This window comes from Pelophylax lessonae, assembly GCF_965119305.1.
Source record: "Pelophylax lessonae genome assembly, chromosome: 1".
Lineage (NCBI taxonomy): Eukaryota > Metazoa > Chordata > Amphibia > Anura > Ranidae > Pelophylax > Pelophylax lessonae.
Window position 1 is genome coordinate 623,522,616 of NC_138768.1, and position 24,437 is coordinate 623,547,052.

General features: G+C 42.8%; 1 protein-coding gene across 1 annotated transcript in view; it reads left to right on the forward strand.

Annotated features, from left to right (window-relative positions):
* The window catches only part of SYNPO2 (synaptopodin 2), a 367,383-nt gene that overhangs the window by 227,403 nt on the left and 115,543 nt on the right, over positions 1-24,437 (forward strand). Inside the window, exon 2 of the mRNA XM_082242998.1 lies at positions 16,319-16,470. Coding sequence (XP_082099124.1) covers positions 16,319-16,470 — 152 coding nt within the window. The remainder of the gene's footprint in view (positions 1-16,318; positions 16,471-24,437) is intronic.

Sequence of the window (24,437 nt, forward strand, 5' to 3'; positions counted from 1 at the left end):
CTCTTCCTCGTCCAGAAAAAGAATGGCACATGGCGCCCGGTAATAGATCTTACATATCTCAACAGGTCTATCCATCGAGAGAGATTCAAAATGGAATCTCTGGTCACAATACAACACTCGGTCCTTCCAGGGGATTGGTTGGCATCAATAGACCTAAAGGATGCGTATTTCCACGTTCCTGTGGCAAGAGAATACCATCAGTTCCTCAGGTTTGCTGTCAATCATGTCCACATGCAATTTACATGTCTTCCCTTCGGGCTCTCGACTTCGCCTCGCACCTTCTCCAAGACGCTATTGGCAATTGTGGCCCTCATCAGAACCAGAGGTATCAGGTTACATCACTACCTGGACGATCTTCTTCTTCTGTCCCAGGAGAGGTCCCAGCTACTGATACATCTGGAGCAGGTGATCCTCACTCTTCGAGAGTTCGGTTGGATTCTCAATTTGGAGAAGAGCCATCTGGTACCCACGCAGTCCCTGGTATTTCTCGGGGCACTGTTCAACACGTTGAATTGCACCATATCTCTACCAGAGGAGAAAATCCCAGTAGTCCAGAGCAGGGTGGCTTTCGCTCTTGCTGCCTCCCTTCTCACTGCCCGTCAGTGTCTAAAGGTGGTAGGGACTCTAGTAGCTACCTCGCCCATGGTGAAGTGGGCTCTGTGGAAGTTGAGACCTTTCCAGAAAGGGTTTCTACATCAATGGACGACAGAGAACTTATCTCAAGTCATTTACCTAACACCATTCATGAAGGGGTGCCTTCCATGGTGGTTACGCCGTGCGAATCTAACCAACTGCCACTCAATTGCTCCAATTTCCTGGGTGACGATAACCTCCGATGCCAGCAGTACCGGTTGGGGAGCCCATTGCCTGGCGGAAGTGGCACAGGGCAGGTGGAATTTCTCCAGTCACGGAGTGGTATCCAACATCCTAGAGTTACGAGCCGCCTTCAAAGCCCTTCAGGCTTTTCACCATCTGACTCAGGGAGCCTCAGTGTTACTCAGGATGGACAACACCACGGCAGTGGCATACGTCAAGAGGCAAGGTGGAACTCGCAGCATGTCTCTACTCCACGAAACAGAACCAATTATGTCCTGGGCCCAGCAACATCTGGCCAATCTCTCGGCGGTCTTTGTACCAGGAGTGTTGAATACGGAAGCAGACTTCCTGTCCAGATTTCAGTTGGACAACAACGAATGGTCCCTTCATCAGGAGGTGTTCAACTGGGTTCTGTCTCTGGGAATCTCACCGGAGGTGGATCTCTTTGCGAGTCCACGCAACAAGAAACTCCAGAAGTATTATACGAGGTTCAGGGATCCCCGAGCCTTCGGAGTGGATGCCCTCACGGACAGATGGAACTTCCAGTCTGCCTATGCCTTTCCTCCGGTGCCAATAGTACTCCAATTCCTGCGGAGACTGAAGATGGAGGAGGTGGAGGTCATAGCAATAATTCCCTTCTGGCCCAACAGGCCTTGGTTTCCTCTGCTGTCCCTTCTCAGCTTCAGGGATCCGATCCCTCTTCCTCTCAGGCCAGACCTTCTATCGCAGGGTCCTACTCTTCATCCATGCCCTGCGCGGCTACACCTCAAGGCCTGGTTCTTGAGAGGGGGAGGTTGGAGGCTCTCGGATGTCCAGAGGAGGTGATACCCACTCTTATGAGTTCTAGAAGAGCCAGTACCAACAGAGTTTATGAGAGGATCTGGGCAAGGTTTATGAGTTATCAAGCTCGGAGCCTGGGTTCAGCAGGCACCCCTACTATTCAGCAAATCTTAAGTTTCCTACAGTCCGGGTTGGATCTATCCCTCTCGGTTAGTTCTCTCCGGGTACAAGTTTCTGCCATCTCTGCTTTCACCGGGATTCAGTGGGCAAGACATCAACTGATCCAACAGTTTTTTAAGGGTGCAGTCAGGCTAAGGCCGCAGAGAAAGCCAAGATTCCCGAAATGGGATCTTCCGTTGGTTTTGGACTTCTTTACTTCAAAAGATGTCGCTTCCATGTCCATCAAGGAGCTTACACTGAAGACGGTATTTCTGGTGGCTATCACCTCTGCTAAGAGGGTTTCAGAGATACACAATCTGGGCTGCAAAGAGCCTTTTCTGACCTTCTTTCAAGATAGAGTGGTCCTAATCCCTATGCTGGGGTCAAACCCTAAAGTAACATCTGTCTTCCATGAGAATTCTGAGATAGTTCTTCCCACCTTCAGAACAGATGAGCAGTCCTTAGTCCATCCTCTGGACGTGGGCGACACTCTGAGTCGATACTTAGAAGCCACATCATCCTTCCGTCAATCAGATTTCCTGTTCGTTCTTCTCCATGGAAACAAGAGAGGAAGGCGTGCTTCTTCAAGAGCAGTGGCTGCATGGATTGTTCAGGCTGTACAATGGGCATATAGAGCAAAAGGCTTGGCTCCTCCAGAGGCGATTACAGCTCATTCTACCAGAAGCATCGCTACGTCCTGGGCTGTTTCTAAACATGTCGCGCCTGACGTAATCTGCAGAGCAGCCGCCTGGTCGTCTGTGAATACCTTTCTTACACATTACTGTGTAGAACCTGCTGCTTTATCTTCAGTTAACTTTGGCGTTCAAGTTTTGTCAATTGACAGTGCCAATTAAAGTTTTTTCTTTGCTCAGCATCTTCCCACCCGGGAGTGTATAGCGAGTTATTTCCCGAACGTATGCTGCCATGGAGTCTGTCAGGAAAACGGAAAATTGATATCAAATACTTACCGTAATTTTCCTTTCCTGATGGACTCCATGGCAGCAGGAGTCCCCTCCCAATTCCTGAGTAGGCTAGTTACAGAACACTGATGCTGAAAGGGAGCAAAGATTTATGGGAGTGGGGTCCTATGAGGTAGGAGAGGAGGCGGAGCCTACCCGAACGTATGCTGCCATGGAGTCCATCAGGAAAGGAAAATACGGTAAGTATTTGATATCAATTTTCCGTTTTTTCATCAGTTGGAAACTAGATTCGAACACTGTCTGTCCTAACAGAGGGTTAAAGTGTTACTAAACTCACAACAGCAAAATCAGTCTGTATATGCATTAACCACTTAAGCCCCGGAAGATTTTACCCCCTTCCTGACCAGGGCCTATTTTGCGATTCGGCACTGCGTGACTTTTACGGTCGTGCGACGCTTTACCTAAAGGAATTTGACGTCCTTTTTTTCCCACAACAGAGCTTTCTTTTGGTGGTATTTTATCACCTGTGCGATTTGTTGATCATGCGCTATAAACAAAAAATAGCGTCAATTTTGCAAAAATAATATTTTTCACATTTTTTAATATGAAAGTCCCAAAAAAAAAAAAATGTAAAAATCAAAATTTTTTAACATTTTAGGCCAATTTGTTTTCTGCTACATATTTTTGGTAAAAAAAATCGCAAAAAGCGTATTTTGATTGGTTTGTGCAAAAGTTATTGCGTTTACTAACTAAGGGAAAGATCTTTGTCATTTTGTTGTTGTTTTTTTAACGCGTAATGGCGGCGATCTGCGATTTTTTTTGCGGGACTGCGACATTGCGGCCGACAGATCGGACCCTTGACTGACATTTTTGACACTTTTGGGGTTACCAGTGACATTACTATAGTAATCAGTGCTATACATATGCACTGTTACTGTAAAATTACACTGGCAGTGAAGGGGTTAACTTTTTTTTGAGAGGGAGGGGTGGTGTGTGTCCCTAGGGGCGTGTTTCTAACTGTGATTGGCTGTGGCTTGAGGTGTAGGAACAGTGATCAATGGTCCTACATAGTAGAACAGTATGATCACTATTCTTACACAGGGGAGAATGACAGGTGGCTTGTTTACATCAGCCACCTGCCTTTCTCCCGCTGTCACCGACGATCGCGTGTGATCGGCGGACATCCGAGCGGGATGTGACCGAGCGGGAGCGGGAGCGTGCATTCGGCGGCGCACGCTCGCTCCCCAGAGCCTCACAGGCTAGCGACGTAGACCTACGTCGCTTTGCCTGTGAGGGGCTGACTGCCGCAGTAAATATACTGTGGGCAGTTGGCAAGTGGTTAAAGCATGCTTGTTATACTCACTCATCCCCATTGTGTAAAAAGGCTGTTTGATCATGTCTTCTCTAAGTCCCCGTTCACACTGGGGCGACCTGTGAGGCGACCTGGTCACCTCACAGGTCGCCGTTAGGGATGATCGAACTTTTGAAAAGTTCGGTTCGACCAGAACACCCGAACTTCACGAAAGTTCGGCCCGGATTTCAGAACCCCATTGAAATCAATGGGACCCGAACTTCTGTAATCAAAAAACACCATTTTTAAGCCCTAAAACCCAATAAATGCCCCTAAAAAGTGCCTAGGGTTCTGGGTCATGCCCCATTAACTATTAATCACACAAAAAAAAGTTCTGTAGCATGTCCAGAACCATGAAAAAAAAAAAAGATAATTTTTCAGTAGAACAGGGATGTGGGTCGGGACCCTCCTTTAACTTTAACACCTATAAGATCTTTTTTTCTGGTTCTGGACATGCTACAGAGCTGAAACTTCACAGGTACACCTTTTAGACCCCCCAGACACAAAATCACACAAAAAAAAGTTCTTAAAAATTGTCATTTTTGATAAAAAAGCCAATTATTGAAAAATTAAAAAAAAAAAAAAAGAGAGATTTTTTTATTTTTACTTTGGATTTAGTATCTGGGGGGTCTAAAAAGTGTACATGTGAAGTTTCAGCTCTGTAGCATGTCCAGAACCAGAAAAAAAAAGATAGTTTGTATTAGAAAACTTTAAGCACAGGAATATGGCTTCTCTGCTGTAACACCTTGCCGGTTTAATAGAAGGCATTTTTTTGGGTTCTTTGCAGTCAGGAAAAACATCTGAACTTGTGTATAGTGGTACTGTGCACAAGTTCTGATGTTTTGCCTGCCTCCAAAACCCTCCAAAAAATGCCAGCAAAAACACACCTGGGCATTTTTTTTTTTTGACGCTAGCGTTTTTTTTGGCATTTTTTGGGGTTCTTTTGAGGCAGGCAAAACATCTGAACATGTGTATAGGGGGGATATATAGACATATATGTCTGAATATATACCCCTAGACATATATAGGTGTGATAGTAGCAGAAATAAATGCTTGCGCTAATGAAATCATTTACAGTAATATATTTCTGCTACTATCACACCTATATATGTCTAGGGGTATATATTCAGACATATATGCCTATATATACACCCTATACACATGTTCAGATGTTTTGCCTGCCTCAAAAGAACCCCAAAAAATGCCAAAAAAACCCTAGCGTCAAAAAAAAAAAAATGCCCAGGTGTGTTTTTGCTGGCATTTTTTGGGGGGTTTTGGAGGCAGGCAAAACATCAGAACTTGTGCACAGTACCACTATACACAAGTTCAGATGTTTTGCCTGCCTCAAAAGAACCCCAAAAAATGCCAAAAAAAACGCTAGCGTCAAAAAAAAAAATGCCCAGGTGTGTTTTTGCTGGCATTTTTTGGGGAATTTTGGAGGCAGGCAAAACATCAGAACTTGTGCACAGTACCACTATACACAAGTTCAGATGTTTTTCCTGACTGCAAAGAACCCAAAAAAATGCCTGCTATTAAACCGGCAAGGTGTTACAGCAGAGAAGCCATATTCCTGTGCTTAAAGTTTTCTAATACAAACGATCTTTTTTTTTATGGTTCTGGACATGCTACAGAGCTGAAACTTCACATGTACACTTTTTAGACCCCCCAGATACTAAATCCAAAGTAAAAATCAAAAAATCTCTTTTTTTTTTTTTTTTTTTTAAATTTTTCAATAATTGGCTTTTTTTATCAAAAATGACAATTTTTAAGAACTTTTTTTGTGTGATTTTGTGTCTGGGGGGTCTAAAAAGTGTACCTGTGAAGTTTCAGCTCTGTAGCATGTCCAGAACCATAAAAAAAAAGATTGTTTGTATTAGAAAACTTTAAGCACAGGAATATGGCTTCTCTGCTGTAACACCTTGCCGGTTTAATAGCAGGCATTTTTTTGGGTTCTTTGCAGTCAGGAAAAACATCTGAACTTGTGTATAGTGGTACTGTGCACAAGTTCTGATGTTTTGCCTGCCTCCAAAACCCCCCAAAAAATGCCAGCAAAAACACACCTGGGCATTTTTTTTTTGACGCTAGCGTTTTTTTTGGCATTTTTTGGGGTTCTTTTGAGGCAGGCAAAACATCTGAACTTGTGTATAGTGGTACTGTGCACAAGTTCTGATGTTTTGCCTGCCTCCAAAACCCCCCAAAAAATGCCAGCAAAAACACACCTGGGCATTTTTTTTTTTGACGCTAGCGTTTTTTTGGCATTTTTTGGGGTTCTTTTGAGGCAGGCAAAACATCTGAACTTGTGTATAGTGGTACTGTGCACAAGTTCTGATGTTTTGCCTGCCTCCAAAACCCCCCAAAAAATGCCAGCAAAAACACACCTGGGCATCTTTTTTTTTTGACGCTAGCGTTTTTTTGGCATTTTTTGGGGTTCTTTTGAGGCAGGCAAAACATCTGAACATGTGTATAGGGGGTATATATAGGCATATATGTCTGAATATATACCCCGAGACATATATAGGTGTGATAGTAGCAGAAATATATTACTGTAAATGATTTCATTAGCGCAAGCATTTATTTCTGCTACTATCACACCTATATATGTCTAGGGGTGTATATTCAGACATATATGTCTATATATTCCCCCTATACACATATTCAGATGTCATGTCTGACATCAAACATGTCCTCAAAAAAGCACTGGCAGTGGCAGCCCCTGCAGCATTAAAAAATGCTTGCTGGTGAGAAGCCACATGCCTGTCCCGAAGCAACACAGAGAAATGATCATTTCTCTATAGCGGTCACCCTGCTATGGAAGGGTTTTGTCACCCTGCCATAGCAGTCACTGTCAGTTAACCCTACACTACACTACGGTCCCCTGACACTTAACACTTTCCCTACAGAAACTAAATTTTTGAAGCTAACTTAAGTGTAAAGGAGCACTCTAACTACACTAGATATCCCTTTCCTCACACTAAAAATAGCTAAATGACACTTTTAAAGTAAAATTAACAGTACTGCTTCCACTCTCTTCCATGTCCAGTATAACAATGCTGGGAATATGGCGGGGGCGATCTTATATACTGGGGGGCGTATTCACTAATGATTGGTCTAGGGACCCCCTAGTCACTCCAATCACATTCCTAGCATTCTCCTGCCCCCTCAATTGGCTTTTGCTAATGGTTCTGGTCAAATCACGGGCTTTTAAAGCCCATTTCCTGAAGCATTGCATTTTGGGCGGTTCTGGTTGCCGAATTCCGAACTTTTTGGGCAAAAAGTTCTAAATTCGGCCGAACCTCGAACACCCAATGTTCGGGCCGAACCAATGGTGGACCCGAACCGTTCGATCATCCCTAGTCGCCGTAGGTCGCTTTCCATAGGGAAGCTGCGGACCCGTTCTAATAGGAGCGACACAAGTCGCTCCGACTTAGAAAAAGGGTCCGGAGCTTCTTTGGGGCGACCCGGAGCGACCGTCATAGACTTCAATGTTATGAAGTCCGTGGCGGCCGCTCCGAGGTCGCGGCGCGCTGCTCGCACCGCGACCTCGGAGGTCGCCCCTGGAAGTCGGATCGCCCCAGTGTGAACGGGGCCTGATACTCCTCTTCTTGTACTGTCCCCAATCCATCTCCTGTAAAGAGCCTTGGGGACACTCTGCGCATGCTCCATTTGGTGTGTATTGCTAGCGAGTTTCTTTTTTTTTTTTTTTTGTGTAGCAGGTTTTCCAGGCCTGTGGCCTGATGTGGGTCTGCCATTGTTACCGGTTACCTCTCCAGCCCATGTGAGCTGCGGCCCTGGGTGTGAGAACTGAGACATGGACGACTCCAGCATCTTGGTTTTGTGGTTTTTATTGTAGAAAAGGGGATGTGAGAAGGGAATGAGTGGAATACTCCTTTAGACTTAACTAATTACACTTGGGACTTAATCCTAAAAAAATGCCCGTTGGCGCTTCCTTGACGCCAGCCGACGCCAGCCAATGCTCACACTGAGAACACACTGTAGCTTGATAGTAGTGCTGGATCCTCGACAATAAGCCCAGAAGACCCAAGACTGTGAATTGTAGAATTACTGACACTGCCGCACTGCAAAGTCACTGAATACTCCCCTCCCGCCTTGCACTGGCTTGAGGTAGTACGCTGCAGATTTCTGTAAAGCTGCAACTCTCAACTGTCACACTCTGTCCAATTCAGGGCCCATATACAGGTGCCCCCTTTAACCTTGAACTCTTCAGGGTTCACTGACTATGTACCCCCTCTGTAACTTCAGGCACCCCCTTTCAGCTAGCTGGCACTGGATCCCAGAACCTCTTCCGGAGTGGTCCCCTCTGACTCAGGCGAACCCCCAGGGGCAATCCGCAGTACTCATGACCTGTGTAGGCTTTCCTGGGACTGGACCCCTCTCTCTCTCAGCAGGCTCTTGGCACTTCGGATTCCCTCAGCTCAACTCAGCACTCTCTGGATTCTTAGGCGACAACCCAAGACATCCACCTTCCTCAGACAGGAGGAGAGACAGCCATACTCTCCCTCCTGGGACTCTGCTCCAGCCAAAGACACCGTGTCACACACTTCCACCAAACTTATACCCACTCCCAGAATCCTTTGCAGCATAATCTGCCTTCTGGGGTAGCTACAAGCTGGGATGTGTCCCCTCATTGGGCTTCCCACACTGCCCTATGAGAATCCTCTCACAGGAGCCAGTGGGGATACTTCTCCCCACATCGGGAAGCCATGACACCCTAGCTAAATAAATCACAGCCCTGCTGTTAGGCAGACAAGGCCCACTATACATTTACCAAGCACCTACCTGTAGGGTGCTACACCTGGAAGGGGGCATGTGACCGGGACTGGGGGACCAATCAGCTCTGCCCAGACAGGGGTTCAGGCGTCCTGCAGCCTCATAGGTGAGGAGATTGAAAACTCCTCCTATAAGCTTTAACCAGTGCTTGGCTGGACACTGATAGAAGTCACAAGATTGCTCTAACTGCTGATAAGAAAAGATATTTAGCAGTTTATAATTACTGAAATAATTGCATTTCCATATTCTGTGTACTGTGGGTGACCATATAGAGTGAATGCAGGGTCCTGGATTTAGTAACTTTAACCACTTGCCTACAGCCCACCGCAGATATACTGCGGCAAGCTAGCTCGGCCGTAAATGTACGGTGGTTCGCAGGAGCTCTCCTGGGGGCGCGCCTGCCTGCATTGGGGGGGGGGGGGCGCCTGCCCGCATCACCAGTGATGGCTCCCCGTGCTGTGTTTACAATGATCTGCTGTTGTAAACACAGCAGACCATTGTTCTCTCTGGAATGAACAAAGAGCTCCTGTGTTCCTCCTATGTAGGATCACAGGTCTCTGTGTTGATTCCACAAGTCCCTCCCCCACACAGTTAGAAAACACCCCCTAGGCTCACACTTAACTCACTTTGATTACCCCTGGGTTAACCCCTTCCCTGCCAGTGTCATTATTACAGTAGCAGTGCATATTTTTTGCACTGATTACTGTAGTAATGTCACTGGTCCCCCCAAAAACGTCAAAAATGTCAGTTAGGGGTCCGATCTGTCCGCCGCAAAAATCGCAGATCGCCACCATTACTAGTAAAAATAAAAAAAAATAAAAATAAAAATGACATAAATCTTTCCCCTAGTTTGTAGACGCGATAACTTTTGCGCAAACCAATCAAAATAAGCTTATTAGGATTTTTTTTTACCAAAAATATGTAGCAGAATACAAATTGCCCTATAAGGAAGGAAAAATTTTATTTTTTTTATTTTTTGGGAATGTTATACTGTATAGCAGAAAGTGAAAAATACTGATCTTTTTTTTTCAGAATTGTCGCTCTTTTTTTGTTTATAGCGCATTAAATACAAATCGCACAGGTGATCAAATACCACCAAAAGAAAGCTCTGTTTGTGGGGGAAAAAAACATTTCAGAATTGCTTTTATTATGGTACAGTGTCTCACGACTGCGCAATTGTCAGTTAAAGTAATCACAAAAAATGGCCTGTTATTAAGGGGCAAATCTTTCTGGGGCTGAAGTAGTTAAACTTTTAGAAGCCTGCTTCCTGCATTGTATGTTAAAACCTATTCATGCTGTTTTGCTTCCATACACTGGAGCTATGCTTATTAGATATTTAAATTTCCTATGAGTAATCATAAGCATAAAGTGCACAAAATCTTTCCAGAACATATTTCTCAGTGTTACTCCCATATACGGAAAAGTATCCAGTAGTGTATAACTAGCATCCTTAACAATCGCTTTGTTTTTTGGCATGAAAAATAGCATTATATTTCATTTAGATTTCAACAACAGCAGAGAGAACCAAAATAGTCTGTCCCTATTCGTCTAGAACAGGAGCCTCCAAACTTTCCAAGCAAAGGGCCAGTTTACTGTCCTTCAGGCTTTAGGGGGGCGGGGGCTGATTGTGGCCAGTGGGAGTAGAAAATGCCACGGCATCAGTGCCCGGTCATTGGTTTCAATAGGAGGAATAGTGCCCTATTGTGGATGTCAATGATAAGAATAGCACCCCATTGATGGTGTCAATAGAGGGAATGGTGCTCCATCATTGGTGTCAGTTGGTGGAATAGTGCTCCATGGGTTAGATAAGGGAAAGCAAAAGGCCTTATCTGGGCCAGGGCCAGGGCCACAGTTTGGAGACCACTGGCCTAGAATGTACCTAATCTGTGCTGCTTAGGGGTTTTATATTTGTTTTAAATGGTCCAGAGAGCTTTTGATTTGTTTTGTCATTTATTTAACTTTGTAAACTATCTGGGATTTAAAGCATAAATCCAGATTTAGGACAATCAAATAATAAACCTGGGAAAAAGTCATATCTATCCATCCTTTTTTTAGTCAAGAAGTATGAGTATTGCTAAAAAGCGAATCACTGCAGTGAATAGTTTTTACATATTTAAAGTACACCTGTGGCCATGCTAAGGACATTTAGACCCCGTTCAGATAGGGGCGACGCTACTTGCTGTGCACCGCGACCTCGGCGCGACATGCACGGACTTTATATCATTGAAGTCAATGCAGGTCGCCTCCAGGTCGCCCCAAAGTAGTACTGGACCCTTTTTCTAAGTCGGAGCGACTTGTGTCGCTCCTATTAGAATGGGTCCTGCACTATTCAATGGCGGGCGACCCACCGCGACTTGTCAGGCGACCAAGTCGCGCTAGTGTGAATGGGGACTTAGGTGTTTATGGGTTCTGAATATCACAATAATGTGCTCCCTATTAGAGATGTACCGAACGGTTCCCGGCGAACTTCGAACGTCGCGTTCGCCGCTGCGGGCGAACATATGCGATGTTCGGTCCGCCTCCTATACATCATCATTGAGGCAAACTTTGACCCTGAACATCACAGTCAGCAGACACATTCCAGGCCAATCAGCATACCTCCCTCCCACACCCTCCCACCTCCTATAAATAAGCAAGGGCAGCATCCATCTTAGATCATTTCTGTGTTACTGAGAGCAGGGTAAGTGCTGGTGCTGCTGCTGCTGTTATAGCTGGGGACAGTTCCCGGTCTTGTTAGCCAGTGTTCTTGATACACTCCTGCTGTAAGGACAGCACCCCAAAAAGCCCTTCCTAGGGCTGCTATTTGAGGTTTTTTTTGGATATATATATATATATATATATATATCTATTGTCCCCAAAAGCCCTTTTGAGGGCTGGTATTTGTGTAATTTTTTTTGTTCTGTGATATATATATATATATATATATATATATATATATATATCTATTGTCCCCAAAAGCCCTTTTGAGGGCTAGTATTTGTGTAATTTTTTTTGTTCTGTGATATATATATATATATATATATATATTGTCCCCAAAAGCCCCTTTGAGGGCTGGTATTTGAATATTTTTTTAATATATATATATGTAGCATGTCCAGAACCAGAAAAAAAGATCATATAGGTGTAAAAGGGGTTCCCACCATCCCTGCTCTACTGAAAAATTATCTTTTTTTTCTGGTTCTGGACATGCTACAGAGCTGAAACTTCACAGGTACACGTTTTAGACCCACTGGACACTATATCACACAAAAAAAGTTCTTAAAAATTGTCATTTTTGATAGAGAGCCAATTATTGGGAAAAAAAAAAAAAAACTTAACAAAAAAAAAATTTCTTTGGATTTATTGTCTGGGGGGTCTAAAAAGTGTACCTGTGAAGTTTCAGCTCTGCAGCATGTCCAGAACCAGGAAAAAAAGATCATATAGGTGTAAAAGGGGTTCCCACCATCCCTGCTCTACTGAAAAATTATCTTTTTTTCTGGTTCTGGACATGCTACAGAGCTGAAACTTCACAGGTACACTTTTTAGACCCCCTAGACACTAAATCACACAAAAAAAGTTCTTAAAAATTGTCATTTTTGATAGAGAGACAATTATTGGAAAAAAAAAAACTTAACAAAAAAAAAATGTCTTTGGATTTATTGTCTGGGGGGTCTAATAAGTGTACCTGTGAAGTTTCAGCTCTGTAGCATGTCCAGAACCAGAAAAAAAAATAGAATCAGGGTTAGGGCTAGGGTTAGGGTTAGGGCTAGGGTTAGGGTCAGGGCTAAGGTTAGGGTTATTTTTAGTGCTTAGGGTTAGAGTTAGAGGGGTAGGGGTAGGGCTACTAACTCTAACCCTAAGTATCTCACCGTAACCCTAACCCTAGCCCCTAACACTAAACCTAACCCTAACCCTCTAACCATAACCCTAACCCTCTAACCTTAACCCTAACCCTCTAAGCCTAGCCATAAAAATAACCCTAACCCTAAACCTAACCCTAACCCTAACCCTAGCCCTAACCCTATCCCTATCCCTAACCCTAACCCTAGCCCTAACCCTAGGCCTAACCCTAACCCTAGCCCTAACCCTAATTCGTATTTTTTTCTGGTTCCGGACATGCTACAGAGCTGAAACTTCACAGGTACACTTTTTAGACCCCCCAGATGCTAAATCCAAAGAAATTTTTTATTTTTATTTTTTTTTTAATTTTTCCAATAATTGGCTCTCTATCAAAAAATTACAATTTTTAAGAACTTTTTTTTGTGTGATCCCTCTCCGGCATGCCACAGTCCAGGTGTTTGTCCCCTTGAAACAACTTTTCCATTACTATTGTGGCCAGAAAGAGTCCCTGTGGGTTTTAAAATTCGCCTGCCTATTAAAGTCTATGGCGGTTCGCAATGTTCAAAGTCTATGGCGGTATGCAATGTTCGCCGGTTCGCGAACATTCGCCCATGTTCGCGTTCGCCGTTCGCGAACAGCGAATTTTATGTTCGCGACATCACTACTCCCTATCAGCTTCTCCAGGCTGTTCAGCCTGTGCAGTCTCCTTCTCATCTAGAGAAAGAGACTGCACACTGCACATGCATGCAGTTTGAACGGCCCTAAGCCGCTGCTACTAAGTTCAGTTCAAGTGTTACTAAACCCAGGACCCTGCATTCACTATATCTGGTCTCCCACAGTACACAGAATATGGAAACGCAATAGATTTAGTAAATTTAAATCGCTAAATACCTTTTCTCATCAGCAGTATATAGCAGTCTTGTGACTTCTATCAATGTCTGGTTAAAGCTTGTAGGAGAAGTTTTAATTCTCCTCTGCCTGTCCTATAAGACTGCAGGACTCCTGACTCTCTGTCTGAACAGTGCTGTTTGGCCCTGTGCTGATAACATGCACTTTCCCAAGAAAAAAAAAAAAAACTCTCTAGCAATATACACCAAACTGACCATGTGCAGCTTGCCCTCCAGGCTTTGTTCGATCAGGAGATGGTTTGGGGACTGTGGAAGAAGGGGAGGATTAGAAAAGACATGATCAAACATCCTTTTAACACAATTCAGAGGATTAATTCCTTAGGTTCCATAGTGAGTATGACAAGCATGCTTTACTGCATGCAGTGCTGTATATTGGCCTAGGCCAACAAGGCCCAGGCCTAGGGCAGCACTTTGCAGGGGGGCAGCAAAAAAGCTGCACCCTGCACGATAAAAAAACAGCCTCCTCCCGGCTCCTGTACGAAAAGGGTGCCCGCTGGCTTGCGCTACACTTTTAGTATAGTGCCAGTTTTATGGTGCAAATTGGGCCAGAGGGCAGGGTCCAGGAGGCAAATCAGTCTGGCACCCCCATAAAGCAGTTACACTACTACCTGCCGGTATGATAACACCGACAGGTGAGGACATTCGGACAGGCCACAGGCTGCTGAAATAATCCTATGATTACAATCAGTGGAAGCAAACACAAGTCCAAATATTTTAAAAGAAAGGAGAAATTACTAATCCAGTGACATAAGGCTGCACTGATGGCCACTGATAAGGTGGCACTGAAAAGCTGCACTGATAAGGCAGCACTGATATGCTGCACTGATGTGCACTGATAGGCTGCACTGATGGGCATGACTGTGGTTGTGGTCTGTGGTTTACAGATGATAGGGCGGGTAACAGGAAGGGGTGTGGCCTGTACAGGAAGGTGTGGATCATATTTAAATGAGGGGGTGCCCAAGTTTAGTCAGGCCTAGGGCAGCACAAAACCTAAATACACCACTGACTGCATGTACAGACTGATTTTACTGTTGTGGGTTTAGTAACACTTTAAAGCCAGGAGAAGACACACTGTATGAGTGTGCAGTTTGAGCAGCCCTGAGCTGCTCTTGGGGGGCACATCATTGTGATATTAATCCCATTCTGCAAACGGCAGGATGGTGGGGAATGAGGGGCCAACTTTTTTCTGGAAAGGACTCCCAAAAGATATATCTGAAATAGGAGGACTTTCACCATTTACAACAGGAGGAGCTCTGGTATATACTATTCATAGGAAATAGATGTAGCACTACTATCGCAGGGGCAACTGTAGTCCATCAGGTTCTTTCCCAATTTAAGGCAGACGTGGTAGGGCACACAGCAACAGTCGACTCACATAGGCTTATTGACCAGTATAGGGATGTCTTTTTTGAGGTTTATTGCTTGAAGAACTTTACCAAGAGAGGGATAAGTGGGTATGGGATACTCCAAAACATTTAAGAGCAGGTAACAGTGTACACACTTCTCCCAGTAAAAGTTGCATAGTCAATCTCTTGCACCAGGTAACCATGAGATAATTTGCAGAACAGTCTCTTGGCTCATGGCTGGGAAACATGAGGTAGTTAGCAGAATAGTTAAAATCTTTGCTCACAAATCTAGAGCCGATACATCCACAAGCTCGATCCCTTGGCAGAGAAATGCAGCACCCAGTTCAAAGGTGGCTCAGGGGCAAGCACCCCCCTGAAGCTCATTGATCCATCCCAGATGGGGGAAGAAAACAATCTGCACAAGGCTCTAGCCTATTTACCACCTCCCTGACAACCTTCTGGGCACAACTCCCCAGGGATTGGCCAGCACATAGTAAATAATCAAGCCAGTCATTTGAATTTCCCACCCTAAGCTCTGAAAGCTTTTATTAAAGGAAGGGGGAAACAATCAAACGATTAACCTGTGGAACCATGAGCAGACCAGGGCAAATGATCACTGCTAATCATTCTCATCATTACACAGCAAGCCAAAAACTAAACTTGCCTAGTATCCTATACTAGGAGGGGGCTACATAGAATAGGGGGGTTTTCTGAAAATCTTCCTAAAGGAGATCTTACACTTTAACATTTTTCTCAGGAGAGAGTAACTTCTCATTAAATTCCGAAAAATGCATACATTTCTCCCCCTGCCACTTAGAGCTGAAAAAAGCAGCCATAAAAAGCCATGAGCAAATAAACTGCTAAAGAGATAGTCAGGTGGATAAATGATCATAAGCATAAAAACTCTGATTGAGAATGAGCCACAGTACAACAACCAGCTGCGAAAAATGAATGTATTTAAATGTAACATAGCTGAATTTAGGGCTTGTTTACACTACAGCAAATGTGATAGCATGTGTTATAACATGCATTACAGTGTCGCACAATAATGCACAGTATGTTTGAGTTATGATGTGATGCCATTCATCCTTAATTGCACTCCACAGCACATATTCAGCCAAGATGTGAATACCCTATACATAGCGGTACACTGCACTGTACACATAACTGCAGCTACTATTTTTTGTGCTTTAAGGAGTGTTGACTCACTCACTCAAAGGGAATGGCCTGGCTAATGTAACGTGCCTCAACGCCTCCAACGTACGTACCAATGTTCCGTATATGAGATGCCCAACCTGTAAAAAGGCTTTGTCATTAGGTGTAATCTTAGGGTTCAGTGTTGTACACATGTTATACTTAATTTTCTTCAATATTTGAAAGTACCTTATATTTTCTAAGTCATTGACCTGAATTTCTTCTGGTTTATCCCAGGTTCGCAGCACAAGCAAGGCCTCAGATGCTGGATTATGTGTAGGAGATGAGGTGATCTCCATCAATGGGATTTCTTGTATTGATATTCCTTACTCAGATGTTGTGAAGCTCATTGAAAAATCAAAAGACAGTCTTCAGATACTTGTTAAAAGGTAATGACTCGTATTAGTAAAGGTCACATAACTGCATCTTGTTTCATGTTATCCTCAACTACATAGTGGGCAGTAAACTAACCTTGGAGTGGGATTCTGCACCTAAAGCGACCCTGTCAGGGGGTTAAAACATGCCAAAGGAAGTAACCAGGGAAGAAAGTAATGTTCTACATACCTGTCTGTGGGCGTGTTTCCTAAAACTTGCTGTGTAGGAAAGCTCCTGGCACCAATCCTGTTCCATATTTTCGAGTATGTAGAATATTGGGTTCCACTGACTGATGTGGTTCCTCCAGCTGATTATTAACCACTTAAGCCCCGGAAGATTTTACCCCCTTTCTGACCAGGGCCTATTTTGCGATTCGGCACTGCGTGACTTTAACGGACAATTGCGCGGTCGTGCGACGCTGTACAAAAATGACGTCCTTTTTTTCCCACAAACAGAGCTTTCTTTTGGTGGTATTTGATCACCTGTGCGATTTTTTGATCATGCGCTATAAACAAAAAAAGAGCGTCAATTTTGCAAAAATAACAATATTTTTCACATTTTTTTATATGAAATTCCCCCAAAAAAAATGTAAAAATCTAAATTTTTTAACATTTTCGGCCAATTTGTTTTATGCTACCTATGTTTGGTAAAAAAAATCACAAAAAGCGTATTTTGATTGGTTTGCGCAAAAGTTATCGCGTTTACTAACAAAGGGAAAAATTTTTGTCATTTTTGTTGTTTTTTTTTTAACGCATAATGGCGGCGATCTGCGATTTTTTTTGCGGTACTGCAACATTGCGGCGGACAGATCGGACCCTTGACTGACATTTTTGACACTTTTGGGATTACCAGTGACATTTCTACAGTAATCAGTGCTATACATATGCACTGTTGCTATAAAATTACACTGGTAGTAAAGGGGTTAACTTTTTTGAGAGGGAGGGGTTAAGTGTGTCCCTAGGGGCGTGATTCTAACTGTGATTGGCTGTGGCTTGAGGTGTAGGAACAGTGATCAACGGTCCTACATAGTAGAACCGTATGATCACTGTTTCTACACAGGGGAGAATGACAGGCGGCTTGTTTACATCAGCCGCCTGACTTTCTCCCTCTCCACTGACGATCGCCGAGTGACCGGCGGACCCGGGGGGGGGTCCGTGACCGCGCTCCCTAGACCCTCACAGGCTAGCGACGTAGTACTATGTCGTTCTGCCTGTGAGGGGCTGACCACCGCAGTAAATAGTCGTGCGGCAGTCGGCAAGTGATTAAGTTCCTGCCACTAGTCCTGTGCCATACTTTCGAGTATGTCAAATATTGGGTTCCACTGACTGATGTGGTTCCTCCAGGTGATCACTACATTGTTATTTTTCATTGACTAGGGCTCAGCAGGAGAAACCCCAGAGGAACTCTCTCTGAAGCCAAAGGAGTTAAATAGGGTCAATGCTGGCCACTCTGTAACAAAATTAAGCTGGGTCTACACTTTGAGTTTTTTTTTTTGTTCAACCAGCGCGTTGTCATCCATTGGCTGCAGTGGCTGACTGAATGCTGGTTTTCCAACAGGACTGTTTGACAGACAGAGGGGGGTACACACGGATCAAAATGTGTCTGGTTCCTACTATCCAAATTTTGATTTGTACCGACAATAAAGTTTCAGTGAAAAGCCCTAGAATGGGTAAATAAAATGCTGGTTCACAGGTTAGATTTGTAACCTCTGACAGGGTCACTTTAAACTGCTTATCTTGTTTTACACTACCGCTATTCTAATCTTATCATCCTACTGACTCAGACTGTCATGAGCATTTATAATGTCCATGGTACACTTATATTTAGCAAAATTATTGGTAAGCATTATTGGTGGCTTTGGAAAAAGAAAGGGTACTAAACTAAAACACCAAAGTTTACATATATAAAACTACAATTTAAAAACCTCATAGTAGGAAATCTACAGTATTACGTGGTATATAAATCCTAAAATGAAATTGCGCTGAAAAGCATATAAGCAGCTGGCACAACAATCAATATAAATGGTGTACAAGTGAAATAAAAAAGAAATGTTAAAAGAATCTAAACAATAAACAAAAATGATGTCCATGAAGATGCAGTGGTGATCCAGAGGAGGCTCATCCTCTTTTATGAGATCCCTGAAAGCACATATGCCATTTTGACTCTTTTTGGTTGAAGAAGAGTCCACCAACTCTGGTAAGAGTCTTTATTGCACACATAGGTGGCGGAGCACTTGGAGAATGGATGTTGTACACCAGGGTCTTCTTCACTGATTCACTTTCTTTTTGGGACATTCTATATCATTGTTATTGCCTTTGGGACTATTGGTCATCCTTTTGGGAGTATTTTTTATTCAATATTTATTTATTTATTTTTAGTTTATTATTGGGTGGTAAAGGTGGGTTAAGGTTTTTTGGACAGAGATTTTGGAAAAAATGCAAATAGAATTTACTCTAGTGAAAAATATAATTCTGTCTTCATAGGGGAATATTGCAACGCATTTTTGCTACTGTTTTAAAACTACAATGTACATGGCAACCAACATCTTGCACAGCCCATTTCTTCATCTTTCACCTCCCCTGAGATGCCATGTTGTAAATGTAATATGGTACAAGAACAGAAGCAAGCAACATAATTACTAAAAATGTGTGCGTAGCACTGTCCCCGTAGGGCTTGCTGTATGATGACTTGTTGGGCCTCCTCTAATTACCAACACACAGTCACTTAGGGTACAGTTCACACATTCATCCTTACTCCCAATGATTCGTTGCTCAAAAAACAGTCCAGGGGTATTGGTTTTTAGTATTTATTGTGGAACTTGGAAGGGTAAAGGGAATAGTGGGATACTCCAACTGTAACTATGTACATTGGATAAGGACAGCTCTCACTTGGCCTCCCCTGGTTGCTTGTGAAAGCAGTCATACTGCTTAAACCATACTGCCAAATGTATGGAAAGGGTTAAGTCTCCTTGCTCTTTCTCCAGGAAAATAATTTGTGATCTACATTCTCCTCAGGATACTCACTAGCATCCCCTTTACTGACACCTGTCCACCGACTCTTCTAGCTGCAGGGGTGGCCCCCCTCAGGTCAGGCCTCTTGAAACAGATCTGTACTCACTGTACTGCAGAATGAGATCCTTCAGTGTCTCCCCTCTCAGTCAGCTCCACAGGACCTCCTCTCTAGCTCTTTAGGCCCTCAGGTCAACTATCTGAGGCTGCATGCCTTCTCCACTATCCAGCTGAAAGACCCCGAGCACATGTGCTCCTGGCATTTATACAGTATCCCAGCATGCACCAATGCACTTTCCTCTACCAAATCACCAGGGCTGTATTAAACGCCTGTGCACTCATTCTTCAGGTTTCCTCCCACTGTCCAATATGCCTCCCTATTGGACCAGTTTGAAACACTCTGCAGACAGACTGAGTTTCACCTGAGCACATTAAGCAGACATCACTAGCAGATCCTGCTCTCAGGTAGGCAGAGAAAAATATCGATTTACCTGCAATCCCTCTGGTAAGCAGACAGGATTCAAATACTATACTTCCTCTCTAGCACCTACCTAGGAGAGTTCTACATGAGTTTTTTTTTTTCTATGCTTCATAAACATATCTACTTATTATTACATGCTAGACAAAAGTATTTTTAAATGTCGTTTTGCTGTCTGCTAGGTAGAAATTATTGTGCTGCATTGAATTTCCTAAGAAATGAAATTGGTTGGCAGCAGCGGCTATTGTTAGGACATGTGCACTGTCTAAAGTCTGTGCAGCCTTTTAAGGTGGGAACAACTGTCAAACTCAAACTTGTTTTTTCTCCAGACTCTTTACAACAAACTGACTTCATGCAGTTAAAAGCCTTTTTCCTGTGCATTATCTAACAAGTTATCAAGTTTTTGCCATGAAAAGTAAAACTGCATGTATAAAGTTTCTTGATGTTGTTTTTTTTTTTTTTTTAAACCTTTCAAATACAAAATGGAAGTCTTAAAAATAGGTTGATGGTGAAGTCCAAGGTTTTGGTTTAAAGCAGTAGTCAAGACATATTTATAAAAACATTGTTATCGGGTATTGTACTGTGGCTCAGTGGGGTTGATTTACTAAAGCTGTAGCACTCAGAATCTTGTGCAGCTGTGCATGGTAGCCAATTCACTTCTAACTTCAGCTTAGACTTAGTCTTCTTCTGGGATTGTTGTTACATTGTTGCATTGTTACGGTAAATGTTTTCACCACTGACAACCTCAAAGTGTGAACCTGGTACAGTACAAGAGATACCCAACAGCCGCCGAAAGATACCTGACCAAAAATCAGCACAGTCCAAATAGTGAATAGTGACAGTAAATTGGTGCTAATATAATCAGAGGGCATCAAGATATAAGTCCAGAGAGGATAAAAGATAGGCCAATAAATGCAATCCATACAAAGAGGAACATAGCAACTATCACAAACTGCCATCAGTGGGTAGTATTGGCTCGGTATGTCTCCTCTGCTATTAAACCTCTTTCCCTTCTTACTATTCATTTTTTAGTAACTGTACTGTGACTATGCCACATGATGATGTATGAGTTACGTCATCTGTGGCTGATCAATGGAGAAGACTGGAGAATTGAATGAATGGAGAATTAACCTTCCTAGCGGTATTCCCGAGCATGACTCGGGGTTAGATTTTAGAGCCAAAAGCGGTAACCCCGAGCCACACTCGGGGTACCGCTAGGAAGATCGCTGGATCCTGGTAGAGGTTTTACTCCAGGATCCAGCGAAGAATGCGGGTGGTATGCGGCGGCGGAGCTTCCTCCCGATCGTCTGCGAGCCCCGGCTTCCATCTCCGGCGGTGTGACGTGCGCCGGGGGTGGAACCGGCGGCAAATTCGAATGTAAAACACACCAAACACACTGATACCATTCAAAATAAAAAAAAAATCACATTACATTGCCCCCCAGTGCCCTTTCCTGCAGTTTTACTGTACTTTTTATGTAAATATATGTATATATGTATATATATATATGTGTATATATATATATATATATATATATATATATATACATATATATATATATACATATATATATATATATATACAGTATATATATATATATATATATATATATATATATATATATATATATATATATATATATATACACGTATATATATATATATACATATGTATATATATACACGTATATATATATATATATATATATACGTATATATATATATATATATATATATATATATATATATATATATATACACACACACGTATATATACATAATTCTTGTGAATGAGCAGCCCAAACCAACTGTATACATTATATATATACATATATATATACATATATATATATATATATAATATATGTATACATAATATATGTATACATATATATATATATATATATATAAAATAATAAAATAAATGTATACAGTTGGTTTGGGCTGCTCATTCACAAGAATTACATGCAAAATAATGGTACCGCTTTCAGCACCTAAAATCCAAAAGAATCATACCGCCAGGGAGGTTAATGATTGGAAATGAGAGAATTGAGAAGGCTCTGGAACCACTAGAAGACCAGGAGAAGATGGCAGTGGTGGAGTGAAGATAAGGAGTGTGGACTTCTCATCAGTTGAGGAGAGCACTGTGAAGAGTAAAGGCCTGTATACAAGAAAGTAAAAATTCGTCCGACGAACGATCTGCCGATTTTCGGATCGTTAGTATAGTGCTTTCGACAGCCAATTACGAATTTTCTGACGGCAAAAACTGGATGTGCAGGCTATAAAATTTGTATTGTACGTGAACACAATGTCTGATTTTTGTTTAATTAGTACAGTTTTTGTCCGAAAAAAATCATAAAAGCAAGACTAGGCATGCTCAGAAACTAAAGAACACATACAAAACAATTCAACACATGACATAATTTCTGAAGTTGAATTCTGTCGTACGAGAATTTTCGTATGAAAGTAACCTCTTTACTTTCCATATCAGACTAGCATGCAAGAAAAAACTAAAGAGAATTTGTCCTATAATCTGATCGTGTGTATGAGGCTTAAGTATGCAATAATACGCACATTATGGCAAAAACCACAGTGACCCACAGAGGCACAGCTTCTTTTGAAAATTTAAAGACCAATTTAAAGCAGCAAGTGGAACCATTCACTGAGCTTCTAACAAAATTCAAGAAATACTGCAAGGGTGCTTTCACACGAACGATCTGATCAGATCCGCCTGTCAGTTTATTAGACGGATCTGATCGGATCCTCCATGCTGAGACATGTCCGCATGCGGAGACATGTCCGCTGACACCCGCTGCCATACGCATCCGATCCTGTCCGTGAAATCTGGACGGATGGAAAGCCTATTTTCCATCCATCCAGGGGATCGGATGGGATTGGATGAGAGCGGACAGGCGGTCCGCTTTCATCTGATTCCCCATAGAGAGTAGCAGGGCTCTGACACCTCCCTCTCCGCACACAGTGCGGAGAAGGAGCTGTCATCCGCCTGCCCAGCGGGGATCGGCGGATCGATCCCCGCTGAGCAGAGAATGGTCCGCTCCGGACAGCGGACCATATGAAAGGAGCCCAACTGTGCTTAGATCAAAAATTCTAATTGTTATCTCAACTTTCTGCAATCCCCTGCAGGCTGCAGCCAAAGCACACATAACTCTCTACAGGGTTACAGGCGGTGGGTGGGCTTTCTAAAGCATGTGCTGTAACTTCCACTCTCTCTTTCTCTGGGTTTGTTCTATCACCTATCACATTTAAACCTCCTAGGCAGATTCTGACTGGTGGCTGTGAGCAAATTTTCTAGCCCTTGCATCTTTTACCATCATGCCTACTGTATGATAGAGACAGCAATTAATCTGCAGTGAGTTAGCACTGCTACTCTACTGCTTTGCAAGCATATGTTCTTGGATCACCAGATTACTAAATTAAGGTTTACATTACAGTATTCTCTGAAAAGCAATCAGTGCATCTTTATGAGTTTTTCTGATGGACTAGGGCACAAAGCAATGCTTGCAATTTGAAGTATTGAGCTAATTGTATGAACTCCCCAAATGCATCCCAAAGTGTCCTTTTCAGTTTGGCCTGGAGCTGGAGTATGTCATTATAGGGTTAAGGCTAATTTTCAAGGTTAGATTCTGTATTAGGGTCTGACATAGGTCAGCTTAAGTTTTAAACCCTCAGCATTTTAGCATAACATTGAGCAAAACAAAAAAAAAATTCCCCAGTAAACTATTTGTCAAAATTCAAGCATTTGCAGTTTACAACTTTCAAAACTGCTGGATCCTACTCTCTTGTTGCTGTTTACCTGAACTTTCTGTCTTCACAGGAGAGTTAAGCGTGGACAGTGCAGTCTCCAGTCAGTCTGTTCTGAAGGGAGGAGCAGGGGAATGCCATGCCATCCTAGGCTATGGGGCTGTGTGTTTCCTTTGGTGCACATAGTCTAGGGAAATACTAGTCCCTGCATGCAAGGTTGACTCAATAGGATTAGGCAACTGTCATGGCACCAGATTAAAGTTGAACAATTGGAAATTGACCAATGCTTAAAAGCTAAAAAAGCTACATTAACAGTAAGTGATTAAATCAGCTGCTGAAAGTTCTCCTGAAAACTGAGGGTTTATTTTATCACTTTAAAGGAAACTTCTCTTGGGAAAATGTGGTGTGAACCATTGCAATTTGCTCTTTCTGCAAATGATAGCCATCTGGTTGGCATACTGATCTGATAGCTACAGTATTCTAACCCACTATACCAAAATTGGTATGCAGACTTCTGACTTTCCGAATATGTACTCTTGTAATTTTAAAGCCAGAGGGTCAATAAACAGCCAGACAAGGAGAATTCTCAGGAGGTCAGCAATGGCAACCCCTATGGTTCACTATAAAGACTCAAAGAGGATGCTTTTAGGCATTGTTCAATTTGTTTTCAGCTTTTTAATGCCCTTTGCCAGAGATCTTCAATGCCACAAAAAAAAGTAAATCAGAAATACCCA